Source organism: Battus philenor, unplaced genomic scaffold (assembly GCF_028537555.1).
Source record: "Battus philenor isolate CCGP_79_NKW_IND1 unplaced genomic scaffold, ilBatPhil1.0.hap1 SCAF_18, whole genome shotgun sequence".
In the NCBI taxonomy this organism is placed as follows: Eukaryota; Metazoa; Arthropoda; class Insecta; order Lepidoptera; family Papilionidae; genus Battus; species Battus philenor.
Window position 1 is genome coordinate 10085233 of NW_027181680.1, and position 13564 is coordinate 10098796.

Here is a 13564-nt window from a genome sequence, read left to right on the forward strand (position 1 = left end):
GCTTTCTTAGATCTTGGAGATAGTTCTGTTCTAATATACATTATTATTATTCAAAGTAGTTCTTGTGGTTTAGTTGGCCAATCCAACGGTATCCCGTGCATCCGTGGTTCAAAAACAGTTTTATATAAGAAAGACATCTTCATTCATCTTATCCTGGGATTCTATATAAATTGATGAATAAAGTGACTTGTTTATACTTATTACATTTTTTTTCCTTTTCAGGGCATCACGTGGGGAAAAGCGTTCCTAATAGCAGCGGAGAACCACGCAGCACTCCCGTACCTGTCCACCAGGGAGTGCCAGCTTGGCGGCTACAAAACTTACACCGTGAATTTCCACCCGCGACAGTCGCTCTACATATCTTCAAGCAGCAACGGCCATGCGTCCGATAAGAAAGACGCGCTTCTGTATATAGCATTACCGGAGAACAGGCACTGGCTCGGAGCAGCGCCGTTGCCTGACATTGCGAAACAAATTCTCGAATGCCAAGGATCCTCGGGCTCTAACGCGGAATACCTCTTAAAACTGGCTGACTTCATGCGAGACGAGATTCCTGAAGCTTTGGACGAACACTTATTCTCATTGGAACGACTTGTCAGAAAGTTCGCGGGTGATATGAAAATCTGTCTCAAGACGCTTATGGGCGAAACGCAGGAGCGTAAAGAGGAGAAACGGGATGCCAAAGCTGTTATGCCTAGCTTCCAATTCGCCTCGCGAGTGCCCGACAAAAAGCTGCGCTGTGTCAACATGTGATCACACTTACCAACGCCTGCTTTTACTGTCACTCTCCCAGTTTGATTCAACGTCGAATTGATGTCTTATATTCCTTTGACTGAACTTAACTGGACTTGAATATAGACATCGCCTATCTTTGCATAGGCAAAACTATTGATAGCGTACGATTCCTTGAAAACCAGTTCTTCATTAATTTAAAAAGCTGAAAATTTATCAATCCATGCTTCCAAACGTCTGGCGAATATAAAGTTTGATTTATGGTGACTTTAGGCAAGTGACAAGTACCAAAGGTCATTGGAAGCCGGCACCTGAATATTATATAATTGTAACTTAGGTTAAAATATTAAATCTATTTTTTTATTTTATTTTAATAATAAGTCATCGTAAACACAAACATTACAAAAATATACAGCAAATCTTGAAAACTAATGCAAACGTTAATGACATGCATGCATGTGTAAACGATGTGAACAAATTTTTAATTTAATTTAGGTACAACTAAACAACACTACAAGCATTACAGTAAATAAAATTTAAAGATTATAAGACATATCAACAATATAAAAAGCATGCTATGACGAAAATTCATCATATGTATGTTACTTGGATAACTATTGAAAGTGGTCCGTAGACGCTGAATGCATACCGCTTCAGTCCACTCCTTTTAGAAATTACGGGCGAGGCCCATGTCCAGTAGCGGACGACTTGTGGTTGAATTGATGAAGATGATCTGATGATTATCTCGCCTGACCTTTGGTAACCGTTTACCTACCAAAACCACCAAGATTCAAACTTCATAGTCGACCATCGCTTTACCTATGTAGAGAGTACGCGCTGTGAATATATTAGCTTAAATAAAAAAAAACGAAACTGGCGCTCACGTGCCGACTATTTTAGTTTCAAATTGTTTTAGTTCCATTGTTTTAAGTTTTATCAGGGACAGGACTATGTATAATTACAATTGACTATAGACTGGACGGAACGACTATTGTTTTACGAAATAATTTCAACACGTGTTATGACATCCTTGAAATTAGTTTTAATAACTGACGAAACAGAATTAAATATTCGTAATGTTTGCGGAAACAAGTGAATGTTATCGACCGACAGAGTTCAAAGGAATAAGACAAAAGAGTTTGCCGCAGTCATACACTTGATCTCATTAATGTTTCGACTAAATGGAATTCTTATTTTTTTTCTTTTTTCCTTCAATACCTCCAGCACAAATACGCGAGGCCAAATAATAATGAAACAACAAGTATTACACAATGAATTTAGATTAAGTTTCAATTATAAGTAACATTTTTTGTGATTTAATTTTTATTTTCCGTTTTAAATGTTACGTTTGTTTTTTTCTTTTGTAAATATTCGTATAACGTAAATATAAGTGTAAATCCATATAGATTATGTTAATGTATAATTATCCTTTTGAAATTAAATAAATTATGTGTTCGTAAGACGAAGATGTGATAATAATATTGTAGGGCATTGATTGCCAAAATTGAAGACAGCTAGTATTAAATTTATAATGTTTGTATCTTCGTACGAGCATGTGAAATAAATAAACCAATAATAAAAAAACGTATTTTATTTCCCAAGTGACACTACAAAATTTTCATTTTTACCGTCGCTTTTAAAAAAGGTACTGTTTTTAAACATATTAAAATGAGGGCATACTGTAGAGAAGATATTTATCTATAATATTTAACTGTAGTTTGTTAAATAATTCAATATTATAAATTCCATTTTTAACAAGTCAATGAGTACAATTAAGTACTGTTCTTGTCTAAAAACAGTAATTATAATTATTTTTACAAAACATATATCACAGTAATATACAGGTGTCTGATGGCAGAATCCAGATTTAAAATTGTTTTTTTTTTTTTGTAACCGTTACGCAGGGAAGGGCAGCACCAACTTCGTCATTCTCCTTCCACTGGGCACCCAGGTCAAAATATCTTACCCCCATAGCCTTTTATATGTGGAGAGTCTCTGAAGAGTAAAGTCAATGAAATCAACCCAGTGACAAATATGTTACAAAAATATCCATCGGGAGGTTAGTGCAATCCCACCATCACTTCTGCAGTGACTGGCACGAAATAACGTGGCAATTTCCAACATGATGGTCAGCATTTAAGCGACATAACTTTAAGAACTAACATATAATTGTTCTATTATTTTCTTATGGAAAAAACCCTTTAATTTTATAAGGGTGTTTTTTAATTGAATTCCATATCCCAATTCTGCCATCGGACACCTTTTACAAACTTTGCTCCTTAATTAAATTCATATTTCAGTAGAAGTTAAAAGAAGAAAAGGACCAATATTTAGCCACCTTCGCAAATATAGTGGTAGTCATGCAACAAAGTACACCGACCGCCAGCCCACTGATAAAAGCGTATTCGGCAAACAATGCGAATTACACAACTGCCTCCGTTCAATCACTCAACACTTGTTTCACCCCTCTACGGGGCATCTTCAGGAGTTATGTTACACCGATAAGTGCCAAACACACACTCTGTGTTTGGCACCCATGTTTGTTGCACGACTAATACTGCATGTGCGGAAGTGACTAACTAGTGGTCCTTTTGTTACTTAGGATGGACTTCCGCAAGGTAACGCCTGATTCCATTAAAGAGAAGTTAAAACAGACAAGATAAAGTTAAATGTATAATTAAAAGAGAGCATTTTCATTTCGATACGCGCACTGCCATCTAGTAGCAAAAAGATGGGATAAATAATTTCCTAGGACACCAACACCGGAATATTAGCTCTGTAGATGGCGGTAGCCAAGAAAAAAATTCCAATACAGAATATTTATATCTTAAAAATACCATTGTAAACTTAACCATATTAGAAAACTAGCACACAGGTGGAAAATTTTCCTTCAATAAATTTTATCCATTTTTCATAGGAGATTATTAACAAAAAAATGAAGATTTCTCTCCGATGTCGCCTCTCGCGTTTGCGTTTCAAAGACCATCTGTCGCCAACGTCCATACCACGTTGAATACACCGGTTCTCGTCCGATCACCGAAGTTAAGCAACGTCGGGCGCGGTCAGTACTTGGATGGGTGACCGCCTGGGAACACCGCGTGATGTTGGCTTTTTTGGCGTTTTTCTCTCGGCGGTTTCTTTTTAGCGCTCCAATATTCTCAATCCATAAACTTTTATTAATTTTTCATAGGAGATTATTAACAAAAAAATGAAGATTTCTCTCCGATGTCGCCTCTCGCGTTTGCGTTTCAAAGACCATCTGTCGCCAACGTCCATACCACGTTGAATACACCGGTTCTCGTCCGATCACCGAAGTTAAGCAACGTCGGGCGCGGTCAGTACTTGGATGGGTGACTGCCTGGGAACACCGCGTGATGTTGGCTTTTTTGGCGTTTTTCTTTCAGCGGTTCCCTTTTAGCGCTCCAATATTCTCAATTCATAAACTTTTGTTTTGCATGTCATTCGTCAATTTTTATCGTTGTTAAAACTGGCGCTCTTTACTGTCTTATACTTAGCCTAATTTTGTAATATTTTGATACACGACTCCTTTTTTGTTCACGATGTGAACTATTATAGCACAAAATAAAACCCAAGTTGATTTCACCTTCAAAATCCTTTTAAAATACTGTAACCAATTTTTTAATCATACTTTATGCATAGAAAAACCTTTAAGAAGGATCGCTTTCTTACTTGACTATTTATAGTTTTCAATTGCGTTCAGGTTGTTTTTTATGATAACAATTCAAATTATTAATATTTTGTGTTTTTATTTTCTAGTAACAAAAGGTGATTTTTTCAGGCCGATCACACTGCCATCTCGTAGCATTTAGATGAGTCCGCTGTCGTTACTCTGCCATTTCAATATTTTCCCTGTAGATGGCGCTCTTCTTCGCCAAATAAATACCATACAACTTTAAATTTTTACCCCTCTACGATCAACCCTTATTTTTAAATTAAAAATAATATCGAGTTTAACGTACATAAACACAAAAGAAACGTGGGCAGGTGGCCTAATCGATGCGAAAACAACTTTCATTAAAGGTGTAGAGTACACTAATACTTCGCTTTGCTTCGTTTTTTTTTAAATTTTATATTAATTTATTTTTAAAAAGATGGCAACACTTTTGTTTTTAATTGCACTACGCCATCAAAACTCGGGGATTCTCTATCTAACCAAAAATCGACTCAATTTGAATACAGTTTTATTTTCACTTTGTTTTGCTAATTTTAATAGCTTAGTTTTAATTAAGTAGTGTGTTGTGCTTATTTTAAAAGAGAATAATAAATTCATATAAATTTTTACGCGTTGTTTCTGGTTACCAAAAAGGTTAATATTATTACAATTTATTTAATTGGCAGAGTTATTTTATTATTGTTTGTTCAATTTTCTTTTTAAAAAGTAATATTTTCGTCACCCTGGTACCTATCTTCGATCTTTATGTGGTTTGCTATAGAAAATCTTAATTCACTTTGCGGCGTTTCAATTTGCGTCGTGTTTTTCTGAAACGTAACCACTACGCAAAGTGAGGTATTGGCGTATTATATATGTGTCGATCACTCTCTTACAACCAAAATATATTCCAAACCTTATGTAGACAATAATAAGTTTAATTGAACAATAGTAACGGTTTGAAAATAAAAATGAAACTGCATTGTATACTTATTCTATGTTGATGTTATTGCTCTTAGCTCGAAGGCTTTTACAGCTTCATCGGAGCTGAGTTCACGGAGCGGAAGAATCTGTGAACTTAAAAACTAAGAATAAGGCTGGTAGAGCGCGTACCAGTTTCACGATGACGCTCGCACGTAGCAAAGGGCTCTACTTGTGTAAAGCTGTGTTATGAATGTGTTCATTGTTATGACGTGTACATGCGGCATAGTATGTATTATAGTAACAAACATTGTTTAACTTCGCAAAGGAAATACTGAAGATGTCGACTTAGTTTTCAAATTTGTTATACAACGAAAGGCACATACGATACACTGGTAAGTATTGTATGTGAGTGGACGATGAAGTACAAATCTTCACAAGGAAAGATCTCTGAGACCAAGCAGTAGCCATTATTATGTAATGCAATTTCCGCCGATTTATCTATTTAGTGTGGACGTTGAAAAAAAAATATTGAAGAAAATAACAAAGACATAACAGAGAATTAGGATTCGGTTTCGAAGATCACCAAGATGGTGTTTGCGCATCGAAGACGAACGGTCGCCAACGTCCATACCACGTTGAATACACCGGTTCTCGTCCGATCACCGAAGTTAAGCAACGTCGGGCGCGGTCAGTACTTGGATGGGTGACCGCCTGGGAACACCGCGTGATGTTGGCTTTTTTGGCGTTTTTCTTTCGGCGGTTCCTTTTTAGCGCTCCAATATTCTCAATCCGTAAACTTTTATCCATTTTTCATAGGAGATTTTTAACAAAAAAATGAAGATTTCTCTCCGATGTCGCCTCTCGCGTTTGCGTTTCGAAGACCATCAGTCGCCAACGTCCATACCACGTTGAATACACCGGTTCTCGTCCGATCACCGAAGTTAAGCAACGTCGGGCGCGGTCAGTACTTGGATGGGTGACCGCCTGGGAACACCGCGTGATGTTGGCTTTTTTGGCGTTTTTTTTCGGCGGTTCCTTTTTAGCGCTCCTGTATTCTCAATCCATAAACTTTTATCCATTTTTCAAAGGAGATTATTAATAAAAAAATGAAGATTTCTCTCCGATGTCGCCTCTCGCGTTTACGTTTCGAAGACCATCAGTCGCCAACGTCCATACCACGTTGAATACACCGGTTCTCGTCCGATCACCGAAGTTAAGCAACGTCGGGCGCGGTCAGTACTTGGATGGGTGACCGCCTGGGAACACCGCGTGATGTTGGCTTTTTTGGCGTTTTTCTTTCGGCGGTTCCTTTTTAGCACTCCAATATTCTCAATCCGTAAACTTTTATCCATTTTTCATAGGAGATTATTAACAAAAAAATGAAGATTTCTCTCCGATGTCGACTCTCGCGTTTGCGTTTCGAAGACCATCAGTCGCCAACGTCCATACCACGTTGAATACACCGGTTCTCGTCCGATCACCGAAGTTAAGCAACGTCGGGCGCGGTCAGTACTTGGATGGGTGACCGCCTGGGAACACCGCGTGATGTTGGCTTTTTTGGCGTTTTTCTTTCGGCGGTTCCTTTTTAGCGCTCCAATATTCTCAATCCGTAAACTTTCATCCATTTTTCATAGGAGATTATTAACAAAAAAATGAAGATTTCTCTCCGATGTCGCCTCTCGCGTTTGCGTTTCGAAGACCATCAGTCGCCAACGTCCATACCACGTTGAATACACCGGTTCTCGTCCGATCACCGAAGTTAAGCAACGTCGGGCGCGGTCAGTACTTGGATGGGTGACCGCCTGGGAACACCGCGTGATGTTGGCTTTTTTGGCGTTTTTCTTTCGGCGGTTCCCTTTTAGCGCTCCAACATTCTCAATCCATAAAGTTTTATCCATTTTTATAGGAGATTATTACCAAAAAAATGAAGATTTCTCTCCGATGTCGCCTCTCGCGTTTGCGTTTCGAAGACCATCAGTCGCCAACGTCCATACCACGTTGAATACACCGGTTCTCGTCCGATCACCGAAGTTAAGCAACGTCGGGCGCGGTCAGTACTTGGATGGGTGACCGCCTGGGAACACCGCGTGATGTTGGCTTTTTTGGCGTTTTTCTTTCGGCGGTTCCTTTTTAGCGCTCCAATATTCTCAATCCGTAAACTTTTATCCATTTTTCATAGGAGATTATTAACAAAAAAATGAAGATTTCTCTCCGATGTCGCCTCTCGCGTTTGCGTTTCGAAGACCATCAGTCGCCAACGTCCATACCACGTTGAATACACCGGTTCTCGTCCGATCACCGAAGATAAGCAACGTCGGGCGCGGTCAGTACTTGGATGGGTGACCGCCTGGGAACACCGCGTGATGTTGGCTTTTTTGGCGTTTTTCTTTCGGCGGTTCCTTTTTAGCGCTCCAATATTCTCAATCCGTAAACTTTTATCCATTTTTCATAGGAGATTATTAACAAAAAAATGAAGATTTCTCTCCGATGTCGCCTCTCGCGTTTGCGTTTCGAAGACCATCAGTCGCCAACGTCCATACCACGTTGAATACACCGGTTCTCGTCCGATCACCGAAGTTAAGCAACGTCGGGCGCGGTCAGTACTTGGATGGGTGACCGCCTGGGAACACCGCGTGATGTTGGCTTTTTTGGCGTTTTTCTTTCGGCGGTTCCCTTTTAGCGCTCCAACATTCTCAATCCATAAAGTTTTATCCATTTTTATAGGAGATTATTACCAAAAAAATGAAGATTTCTCTCCGATGTCGCCTCTCGCGTTTACGTTTCGAAGACCATCAGTCGCCAACGTCCATACCACGTTGAATACACCGGTTCTCGTCCGATCACCGAAGTTAAGCAACGTCGGGCGCGGTCAGTACTTGGATGGGTGACCGCCTGGGAACACCGCGTGATGTTGGCTTTTTTGGCGTTTTTCTTTCGGCGGTTCCCTTTTAGCGCTCCAACATTCTCAATCCATAAAGTTTTATCCATTTTTATAGGAGATTATTACCAAAAAAATGAAGATTTCTCTCCGATGTCGCCTCTCGCGTTTGCGTTTCGAAGACCATCAGTCGCCAACGTCCATACCACGTTGAATACACCGGTTCTCGTCCGATCACCGAAGTTAAGCAACGTCGGGCGCGGTCAGTACTTGGATGGGTGACCGCCTGGGAACACCGCGTGATGTTGGCTTTTTTGGCGTTTTTTTTCGGCGGTTCCTTTTTAGCGCTCCTGTATTCTCAATCCATAAACTTTTATCCATTTTTCAAAGGAGATTATTAATAAAAAAATGAAGATTTCTCTCCGATGTCGCCTCTCGCGTTTACGTTTCGAAGACCATCAGTCGCCAACGTCCATACCACGTTGAATACACCGGTTCTCGTCCGATCACCGAAGTTAAGCAACGTCGGGCGCGGTCAGTACTTGAATGGGTGACCGCCTGGGAACACCGCGTGATGTTGGCTTTTTTGGCGTTTTTCTTTCGGCGGTTCCTTTTTAGCACTCCAATATTCTCAATCCGTAAACTTTTATCCATTTTTCATAGGAGATTATTAACAAAAAAATGAAGATTTCTCTCCGATGTCGACTCTCGCGTTTGCGTTTCGAAGACCATCAGTCGCCAACGTCCATACCACGTTGAATACACCGGTTCTCGTCCGATCACCGAAGTTAAGCAACGTCGGGCGCGGTCAGTACTTGGATGGGTGACCGCCTGGGAACACCGCGTGATGTTGGCTTTTTTGGCGTTTTTCTTTCGGCGGTTCCTTTTTAGCGCTCCAATATTCTCAATCCGTAAACTTTCATCCATTTTTCATAGGAGATTATTAACAAAAAAATGAAGATTTCTCTCCGATGTCGCCTCTCGCGTTTGCGTTTCGAAGACCATCAGTCGCCAACGTCCATACCACGTTGAATACACCGGTTCTCGTCCGATCACCGAAGTTAAGCAACGTCGGGCGCGGTCAGTACTTGGATGGGTGACCGCCTGGGAACACCGCGTGATGTTGGCTTTTTTGGCGTTTTTCTTTCGGCGGTTCCCTTTTAGCGCTCCAACATTCTCAATCCATAAAGTTTTATCCATTTTTATAGGAGATTATTACCAAAAAAATGAAGATTTCTCTCCGATGTCGCCTCTCGCGTTTGCGTTTCGAAGACCATCAGTCGCCAACGTCCATACCACGTTGAATACACCGGTTCTCGTCCGATCACCGAAGTTAAGCAACGTCGGGCGCGGTCAGTACTTGGATGGGTGACCGCCTGGGAACACCGCGTGATGTTGGCTTTTTTGGCGTTTTTCTTTCGGCGGTTCCTTTTTAGCGCTCCAATATTCTCAATCCGTAAACTTTTATCCATTTTTCATAGGAGATTATTAACAAAAAAATGAAGATTTCTCTCCGATGTCGCCTCTCGCGTTTGCGTTTCGAAGACCATCAGTCGCCAACGTCCATACCACGTTGAATACACCGGTTCTCGTCCGATCACCGAAGATAAGCAACGTCGGGCGCGGTCAGTACTTGGATGGGTGACCGCCTGGGAACACCGCGTGATGTTGGCTTTTTTGGCGTTTTTCTTTCGGCGGTTCCTTTTTAGCGCTCCAATATTCTCAATCCGTAAACTTTTATCCATTTTTCATAGGAGATTATTAACAAAAAAATGAAGATTTCTCTCCGATGTCGCCTCTCGCGTTTGCGTTTCGAAGACCATCAGTCGCCAACGTCCATACCACGTTGAATACACCGGTTCTCGTCCGATCACCGAAGTTAAGCAACGTCGGGCGCGGTCAGTACTTGGATGGGTGACCGCCTGGGAACACCGCGTGATGTTGGCTTTTTTGGCGTTTTTCTTTCGGCGGTTCCCTTTTAGCGCTCCAACATTTTCAATCCATAAAGTTTTATCCATTTTTATAGGAGATTATTACCAAAAAAATGAAGATTTCTCTCCGATGTCGCCTCTCGCGTTTACGTTTCGAAGACCATCAGTCGCCAACGTCCATACCACGTTGAATACACCGGTTCTCGTCCGATCACCGAAGTTAAGCAACGTCGGGCGCGGTCAGTACTTGGATGGGTGACCGCCTGGGAACACCGCGTGATGTTGGCTTTTTTGGCGTTTTTCTTTCGGCGGTTCCCTTTTAGCGCTCCAACATTCTCAATCCATAAAGTTTTATCCATTTTTATAGGAGATTATTACCAAAAAAATGAAGATTTCTCTCCGATGTCGCCTCTCGCGTTTGCGTTTCGAAGACCATCAGTCGCCAACGTCCATACCACGTTGAATACACCGGTTCTCGTCCGATCACCGAAGTTAAGCAACGTCGGGCGCGGTCAGTACTTGGATGGGTGACCGCCTGGGAACACCGCGTGATGTTGGCTTTTTTGGCGTTTTTCTTTCGGCGGTTCCTTTTTAGCGCTCCAATATTCTCAATCCGTAAACTTTTATCCATTTTTCATAGGAGATTATTAACAAAAAAATGAAGATTTCTCTCCGATGTCGCCTCTCGCGTTTGCGTTTCGAAGACCATCAGTCGCCAACGTCCATACCACGTTGAATACACCGGTTCTCGTCCGATCACCGAAGATAAGCAACGTCGGGCGCGGTCAGTACTTGGATGGGTGACCGCCTGGGAACACCGCGTGATGTTGGCTTTTTTGGCGTTTTTCTTTCGGCGGTTCCTTTTTAGCGCTCCAATATTCTCAATCCGTAAACTTTTATCCATTTTTCATAGGAGATTATTAACAAAAAAATGAAGATTTCTCTCCGATGTCGCCTCTCGCGTTTGCGTTTCGAAGACCATCAGTCGCCAACGTCCATACCACGTTGAATACACCGGTTCTCGTCCGATCACCGAAGTTAAGCAACGTCGGGCGCGGTCAGTACTTGGATGGGTGACCGCCTGGGAACACCGCGTGATGTTGGCTTTTTTGGCGTTTTTCTTTCGGCGGTTCCCTTTTAGCGCTCCAACATTCTCAATCCATAAAGTTTTATCCATTTTTATAGGAGATTATTACCAAAAAAATGAAGATTTCTCTCCGATGTCGCCTCTCGCGTTTACGTTTCGAAGACCATCAGTCGCCAACGTCCATACCACGTTGAATACACCGGTTCTCGTCCGATCACCGAAGTTAAGCAACGTCGGGCGCGGTCAGTACTTGGATGGGTGACCGCCTGGGAACACCGCGTGATGTTGGCTTTTTTGGCGTTTTTCTTTCGGCGGTTCCTTTTTAGCACTCCAATATTCTCAATCCGTAAACTTTTATCCATTTTTCATAGGAGATTATTAACAAAAAAATGAAGATTTCTCTCCGATGTCGCCTCTCGCGTTTGCGTTTCGAAGACCATCTGTCGCCAACGTCCATACCACGTTGAATACACCGGTTCTCGTCCGATCACCGAAGTTAAGCAACGTCGGGCGCGGTCAGTACTTGGATGGGTGACCGCCTGGGAACACCGCGTGATGTTGGCTTTTTTGGCGTTTTTTTTCGGCGGTTCCTTTTTAGCGCTCCTGTATTCTCAATCCATAAACTTTTATCCATTTTTCAAAGGAGATTATTAATAAAAAAATGAAGATTTCTCTCCGATGTCGCCTCTCGCGTTTGCGTTTCGAAGACCATCAGTCGCCAACGTCCATACCACGTTGAATACACCGGTTCTCGTCCGATCACCGAAGTTAAGCAACGTCGGGCGCGGTCAGTACTTGGATGGGTGACCGCCTGGGAACACCGCGTGATGTTGGCTTTTTTGGCGTTTTTCTTTCGGCGGTTCCTTTTTAGCACTCCAATATTCTCAATCCGTAAACTTTTATCCATTTTTCATAGGAGATTATTAACAAAAAAATGAAGATTTCTCTCCGATGTCGCCTCTCGCGTTTGCGTTTCGAAGACCATCTGTCGCCAACGTCCATACCACGTTGAATACACCGGTTCTCGTCCGATCACCGAAGTTAAGCAACGTCGGGCGCGGTCAGTACTTGGATGGGTGACCGCCTGGGAACACCGCGTGATGTTGGCTTTTTTGGCGTTTTTTTTCGGCGGTTCCTTTTTAGCGCTCCTGTATTCTCAATCCATAAACTTTTATCCATTTTTCAAAGGAGATTATTAATAAAAAAATGAAGATTTCTCTCCGATGTCGCCTCTCGCGTTTGCGTTTCGAAGACCATCAGTCGCCAACGTCCATACCACGTTGAATACACCGGTTCTCGTCCGATCACCGAAGTTAAGCAACGTCGGGCGCGGTCAGTACTTGGATGGGTGACCGCCTGGGAACACCGCGTGATGTTGGCTTTTTTGGCGTTTTTCTTTCGGCGGTTCCTTTTTAGCACTCCAATATTCTCAATCCGTAAACTTTTATCCATTTTTCATAGGAGATTATTAACAAAAAAATGAAGATTTCTCTCCGATGTCGACTCTCGCGTTTGCGTTTCGAAGACCATCAGTCGCCAACGTCCATACCACGTTGAATACACCGGTTCTCGTCCGATCACCGAAGTTAAGCAACGTCGGGCGCGGTCAGTACTTGGATGGGTGACCGCCTGGGAACACCGCGTGATGTTGGCTTTTTTGGCGTTTTTCTTTCGGCGGTTCCTTTTTAGCGCTCCAATATTCTCAATCCGTAAACTTTCATCCATTTTTCATAGGAGATTATTAACAAAAAAATGAAGATTTCTCTCCGATGTCGCCTCTCGCGTTTGCGTTTCGAAGACCATCAGTCGCCAACGTCCATACCACGTTGAATACACCGGTTCTCGTCCGATCACCGAAGTTAAGCAACGTCGGGCGCGGTCAGTACTTGGATGGGTGACCGCCTGGGAACACCGCGTGATGTTGGCTTTTTTGGCGTTTTTCTTTCGGCGGTTCCCTTTTAGCGCTCCAACATTCTCAATCCATAAAGTTTTATCCATTTTTATAGGAGATTATTACCAAAAAAATGAAGATTTCTCTCCGATGTCGCCTCTCGCGTTTGCGTTTCGAAGACCATCAGTCGCCAACGTCCATACCACGTTGAATACACCGGTTCTCGTCCGATCACCGAAGTTAAGCAACGTCGGGCGCGGTCAGTACTTGGATGGGTGACCGCCTGGGAACACCGCGTGATGTTGGCTTTTTTGGCGTTTTTCTTTCGGCGGTTCCTTTTTAGCGCTCCAATATTCTCAATCCGTAAACTTTTATCCATTTTTCATAGGAGATTATTAACAAAAAAATGAAGATTTCTCTCCGATGTCGCCTCTCGCGTTTGCGTTTCGAA

General features: G+C 42.2%; 1 protein-coding gene and 30 non-coding genes across 31 annotated transcripts in view; all 31 read left to right on the plus strand.

The window, feature by feature from the left end:
- Positions 1–1381, plus strand: part of LOC137920249 (putative glutathione-specific gamma-glutamylcyclotransferase 2) — a 28872-nt gene extending 27491 nt beyond the window's left edge. Inside the window, exon 3 of the mRNA XM_068763528.1 lies at positions 223–1381. Coding sequence (XP_068619629.1) covers positions 223–753 — 531 coding nt within the window. The 3' untranslated portion in view covers positions 754–1381. The remainder of the gene's footprint in view (positions 1–222) is intronic.
- A 2342-nt stretch (positions 1382–3723) lies between these two features.
- On the plus strand, positions 3724–3842 carry LOC137920825 (5S ribosomal RNA). Its single transcript, XR_011107073.1, has one exon. It is a non-coding gene; the product is annotated as a 5S ribosomal RNA (ribosomal RNA).
- A 154-nt stretch (positions 3843–3996) lies between these two features.
- LOC137920653 (5S ribosomal RNA) lies at positions 3997–4115 on the plus strand. Its single transcript, XR_011106913.1, has one exon. It is a non-coding gene; the product is annotated as a 5S ribosomal RNA (ribosomal RNA).
- Positions 4116–5943: 1828 nt separating this feature from the next.
- Positions 5944–6062, plus strand: LOC137920944 (5S ribosomal RNA). Its single transcript, XR_011107185.1, has one exon. It is a non-coding gene; the product is annotated as a 5S ribosomal RNA (ribosomal RNA).
- Positions 6063–6216: 154 nt separating this feature from the next.
- On the plus strand, positions 6217–6335 carry LOC137921062 (5S ribosomal RNA). The gene has a single exon (XR_011107299.1). It is a non-coding gene; the product is annotated as a 5S ribosomal RNA (ribosomal RNA).
- Positions 6336–6488: 153 nt separating this feature from the next.
- On the plus strand, positions 6489–6607 carry LOC137921182 (5S ribosomal RNA). The gene has a single exon (XR_011107415.1). It is a non-coding gene; the product is annotated as a 5S ribosomal RNA (ribosomal RNA).
- A 154-nt stretch (positions 6608–6761) lies between these two features.
- Positions 6762–6880, plus strand: LOC137920557 (5S ribosomal RNA). The gene has a single exon (XR_011106822.1). It is a non-coding gene; the product is annotated as a 5S ribosomal RNA (ribosomal RNA).
- Positions 6881–7034: 154 nt separating this feature from the next.
- Positions 7035–7153, plus strand: LOC137920674 (5S ribosomal RNA). Its single transcript, XR_011106933.1, has one exon. It is a non-coding gene; the product is annotated as a 5S ribosomal RNA (ribosomal RNA).
- A 153-nt stretch (positions 7154–7306) lies between these two features.
- Positions 7307–7425, plus strand: LOC137920736 (5S ribosomal RNA). Its single transcript, XR_011106990.1, has one exon. It is a non-coding gene; the product is annotated as a 5S ribosomal RNA (ribosomal RNA).
- Positions 7426–7579: 154 nt separating this feature from the next.
- Positions 7580–7698, plus strand: LOC137920573 (5S ribosomal RNA). The gene has a single exon (XR_011106838.1). It is a non-coding gene; the product is annotated as a 5S ribosomal RNA (ribosomal RNA).
- A 154-nt stretch (positions 7699–7852) lies between these two features.
- Positions 7853–7971, plus strand: LOC137920748 (5S ribosomal RNA). The gene has a single exon (XR_011107001.1). It is a non-coding gene; the product is annotated as a 5S ribosomal RNA (ribosomal RNA).
- A 153-nt stretch (positions 7972–8124) lies between these two features.
- Positions 8125–8243, plus strand: LOC137920760 (5S ribosomal RNA). Its single transcript, XR_011107012.1, has one exon. It is a non-coding gene; the product is annotated as a 5S ribosomal RNA (ribosomal RNA).
- A 153-nt stretch (positions 8244–8396) lies between these two features.
- Positions 8397–8515, plus strand: LOC137920772 (5S ribosomal RNA). Its single transcript, XR_011107023.1, has one exon. It is a non-coding gene; the product is annotated as a 5S ribosomal RNA (ribosomal RNA).
- A 153-nt stretch (positions 8516–8668) lies between these two features.
- On the plus strand, positions 8669–8787 carry LOC137920568 (5S ribosomal RNA). Its single transcript, XR_011106833.1, has one exon. It is a non-coding gene; the product is annotated as a 5S ribosomal RNA (ribosomal RNA).
- Positions 8788–8941: 154 nt separating this feature from the next.
- On the plus strand, positions 8942–9060 carry LOC137920783 (5S ribosomal RNA). The gene has a single exon (XR_011107034.1). It is a non-coding gene; the product is annotated as a 5S ribosomal RNA (ribosomal RNA).
- A 154-nt stretch (positions 9061–9214) lies between these two features.
- On the plus strand, positions 9215–9333 carry LOC137920795 (5S ribosomal RNA). Its single transcript, XR_011107045.1, has one exon. It is a non-coding gene; the product is annotated as a 5S ribosomal RNA (ribosomal RNA).
- Positions 9334–9486: 153 nt separating this feature from the next.
- On the plus strand, positions 9487–9605 carry LOC137920807 (5S ribosomal RNA). The gene has a single exon (XR_011107056.1). It is a non-coding gene; the product is annotated as a 5S ribosomal RNA (ribosomal RNA).
- A 154-nt stretch (positions 9606–9759) lies between these two features.
- On the plus strand, positions 9760–9878 carry LOC137920576 (5S ribosomal RNA). Its single transcript, XR_011106840.1, has one exon. It is a non-coding gene; the product is annotated as a 5S ribosomal RNA (ribosomal RNA).
- Positions 9879–10032: 154 nt separating this feature from the next.
- Positions 10033–10151, plus strand: LOC137920819 (5S ribosomal RNA). Its single transcript, XR_011107067.1, has one exon. It is a non-coding gene; the product is annotated as a 5S ribosomal RNA (ribosomal RNA).
- A 153-nt stretch (positions 10152–10304) lies between these two features.
- LOC137920831 (5S ribosomal RNA) lies at positions 10305–10423 on the plus strand. The gene has a single exon (XR_011107079.1). It is a non-coding gene; the product is annotated as a 5S ribosomal RNA (ribosomal RNA).
- A 153-nt stretch (positions 10424–10576) lies between these two features.
- Positions 10577–10695, plus strand: LOC137920843 (5S ribosomal RNA). Its single transcript, XR_011107090.1, has one exon. It is a non-coding gene; the product is annotated as a 5S ribosomal RNA (ribosomal RNA).
- A 154-nt stretch (positions 10696–10849) lies between these two features.
- On the plus strand, positions 10850–10968 carry LOC137920577 (5S ribosomal RNA). The gene has a single exon (XR_011106841.1). It is a non-coding gene; the product is annotated as a 5S ribosomal RNA (ribosomal RNA).
- Positions 10969–11122: 154 nt separating this feature from the next.
- On the plus strand, positions 11123–11241 carry LOC137920855 (5S ribosomal RNA). The gene has a single exon (XR_011107101.1). It is a non-coding gene; the product is annotated as a 5S ribosomal RNA (ribosomal RNA).
- A 153-nt stretch (positions 11242–11394) lies between these two features.
- LOC137920867 (5S ribosomal RNA) lies at positions 11395–11513 on the plus strand. The gene has a single exon (XR_011107112.1). It is a non-coding gene; the product is annotated as a 5S ribosomal RNA (ribosomal RNA).
- A 154-nt stretch (positions 11514–11667) lies between these two features.
- On the plus strand, positions 11668–11786 carry LOC137920879 (5S ribosomal RNA). Its single transcript, XR_011107124.1, has one exon. It is a non-coding gene; the product is annotated as a 5S ribosomal RNA (ribosomal RNA).
- Positions 11787–11939: 153 nt separating this feature from the next.
- LOC137920890 (5S ribosomal RNA) lies at positions 11940–12058 on the plus strand. Its single transcript, XR_011107135.1, has one exon. It is a non-coding gene; the product is annotated as a 5S ribosomal RNA (ribosomal RNA).
- Positions 12059–12212: 154 nt separating this feature from the next.
- On the plus strand, positions 12213–12331 carry LOC137920903 (5S ribosomal RNA). The gene has a single exon (XR_011107146.1). It is a non-coding gene; the product is annotated as a 5S ribosomal RNA (ribosomal RNA).
- Positions 12332–12484: 153 nt separating this feature from the next.
- LOC137920915 (5S ribosomal RNA) lies at positions 12485–12603 on the plus strand. Its single transcript, XR_011107157.1, has one exon. It is a non-coding gene; the product is annotated as a 5S ribosomal RNA (ribosomal RNA).
- A 154-nt stretch (positions 12604–12757) lies between these two features.
- LOC137920926 (5S ribosomal RNA) lies at positions 12758–12876 on the plus strand. The gene has a single exon (XR_011107168.1). It is a non-coding gene; the product is annotated as a 5S ribosomal RNA (ribosomal RNA).
- Positions 12877–13030: 154 nt separating this feature from the next.
- LOC137920938 (5S ribosomal RNA) lies at positions 13031–13149 on the plus strand. The gene has a single exon (XR_011107179.1). It is a non-coding gene; the product is annotated as a 5S ribosomal RNA (ribosomal RNA).
- Positions 13150–13302: 153 nt separating this feature from the next.
- Positions 13303–13421, plus strand: LOC137920950 (5S ribosomal RNA). The gene has a single exon (XR_011107191.1). It is a non-coding gene; the product is annotated as a 5S ribosomal RNA (ribosomal RNA).
- Positions 13422–13564: the final 143 nt, after the last annotated feature.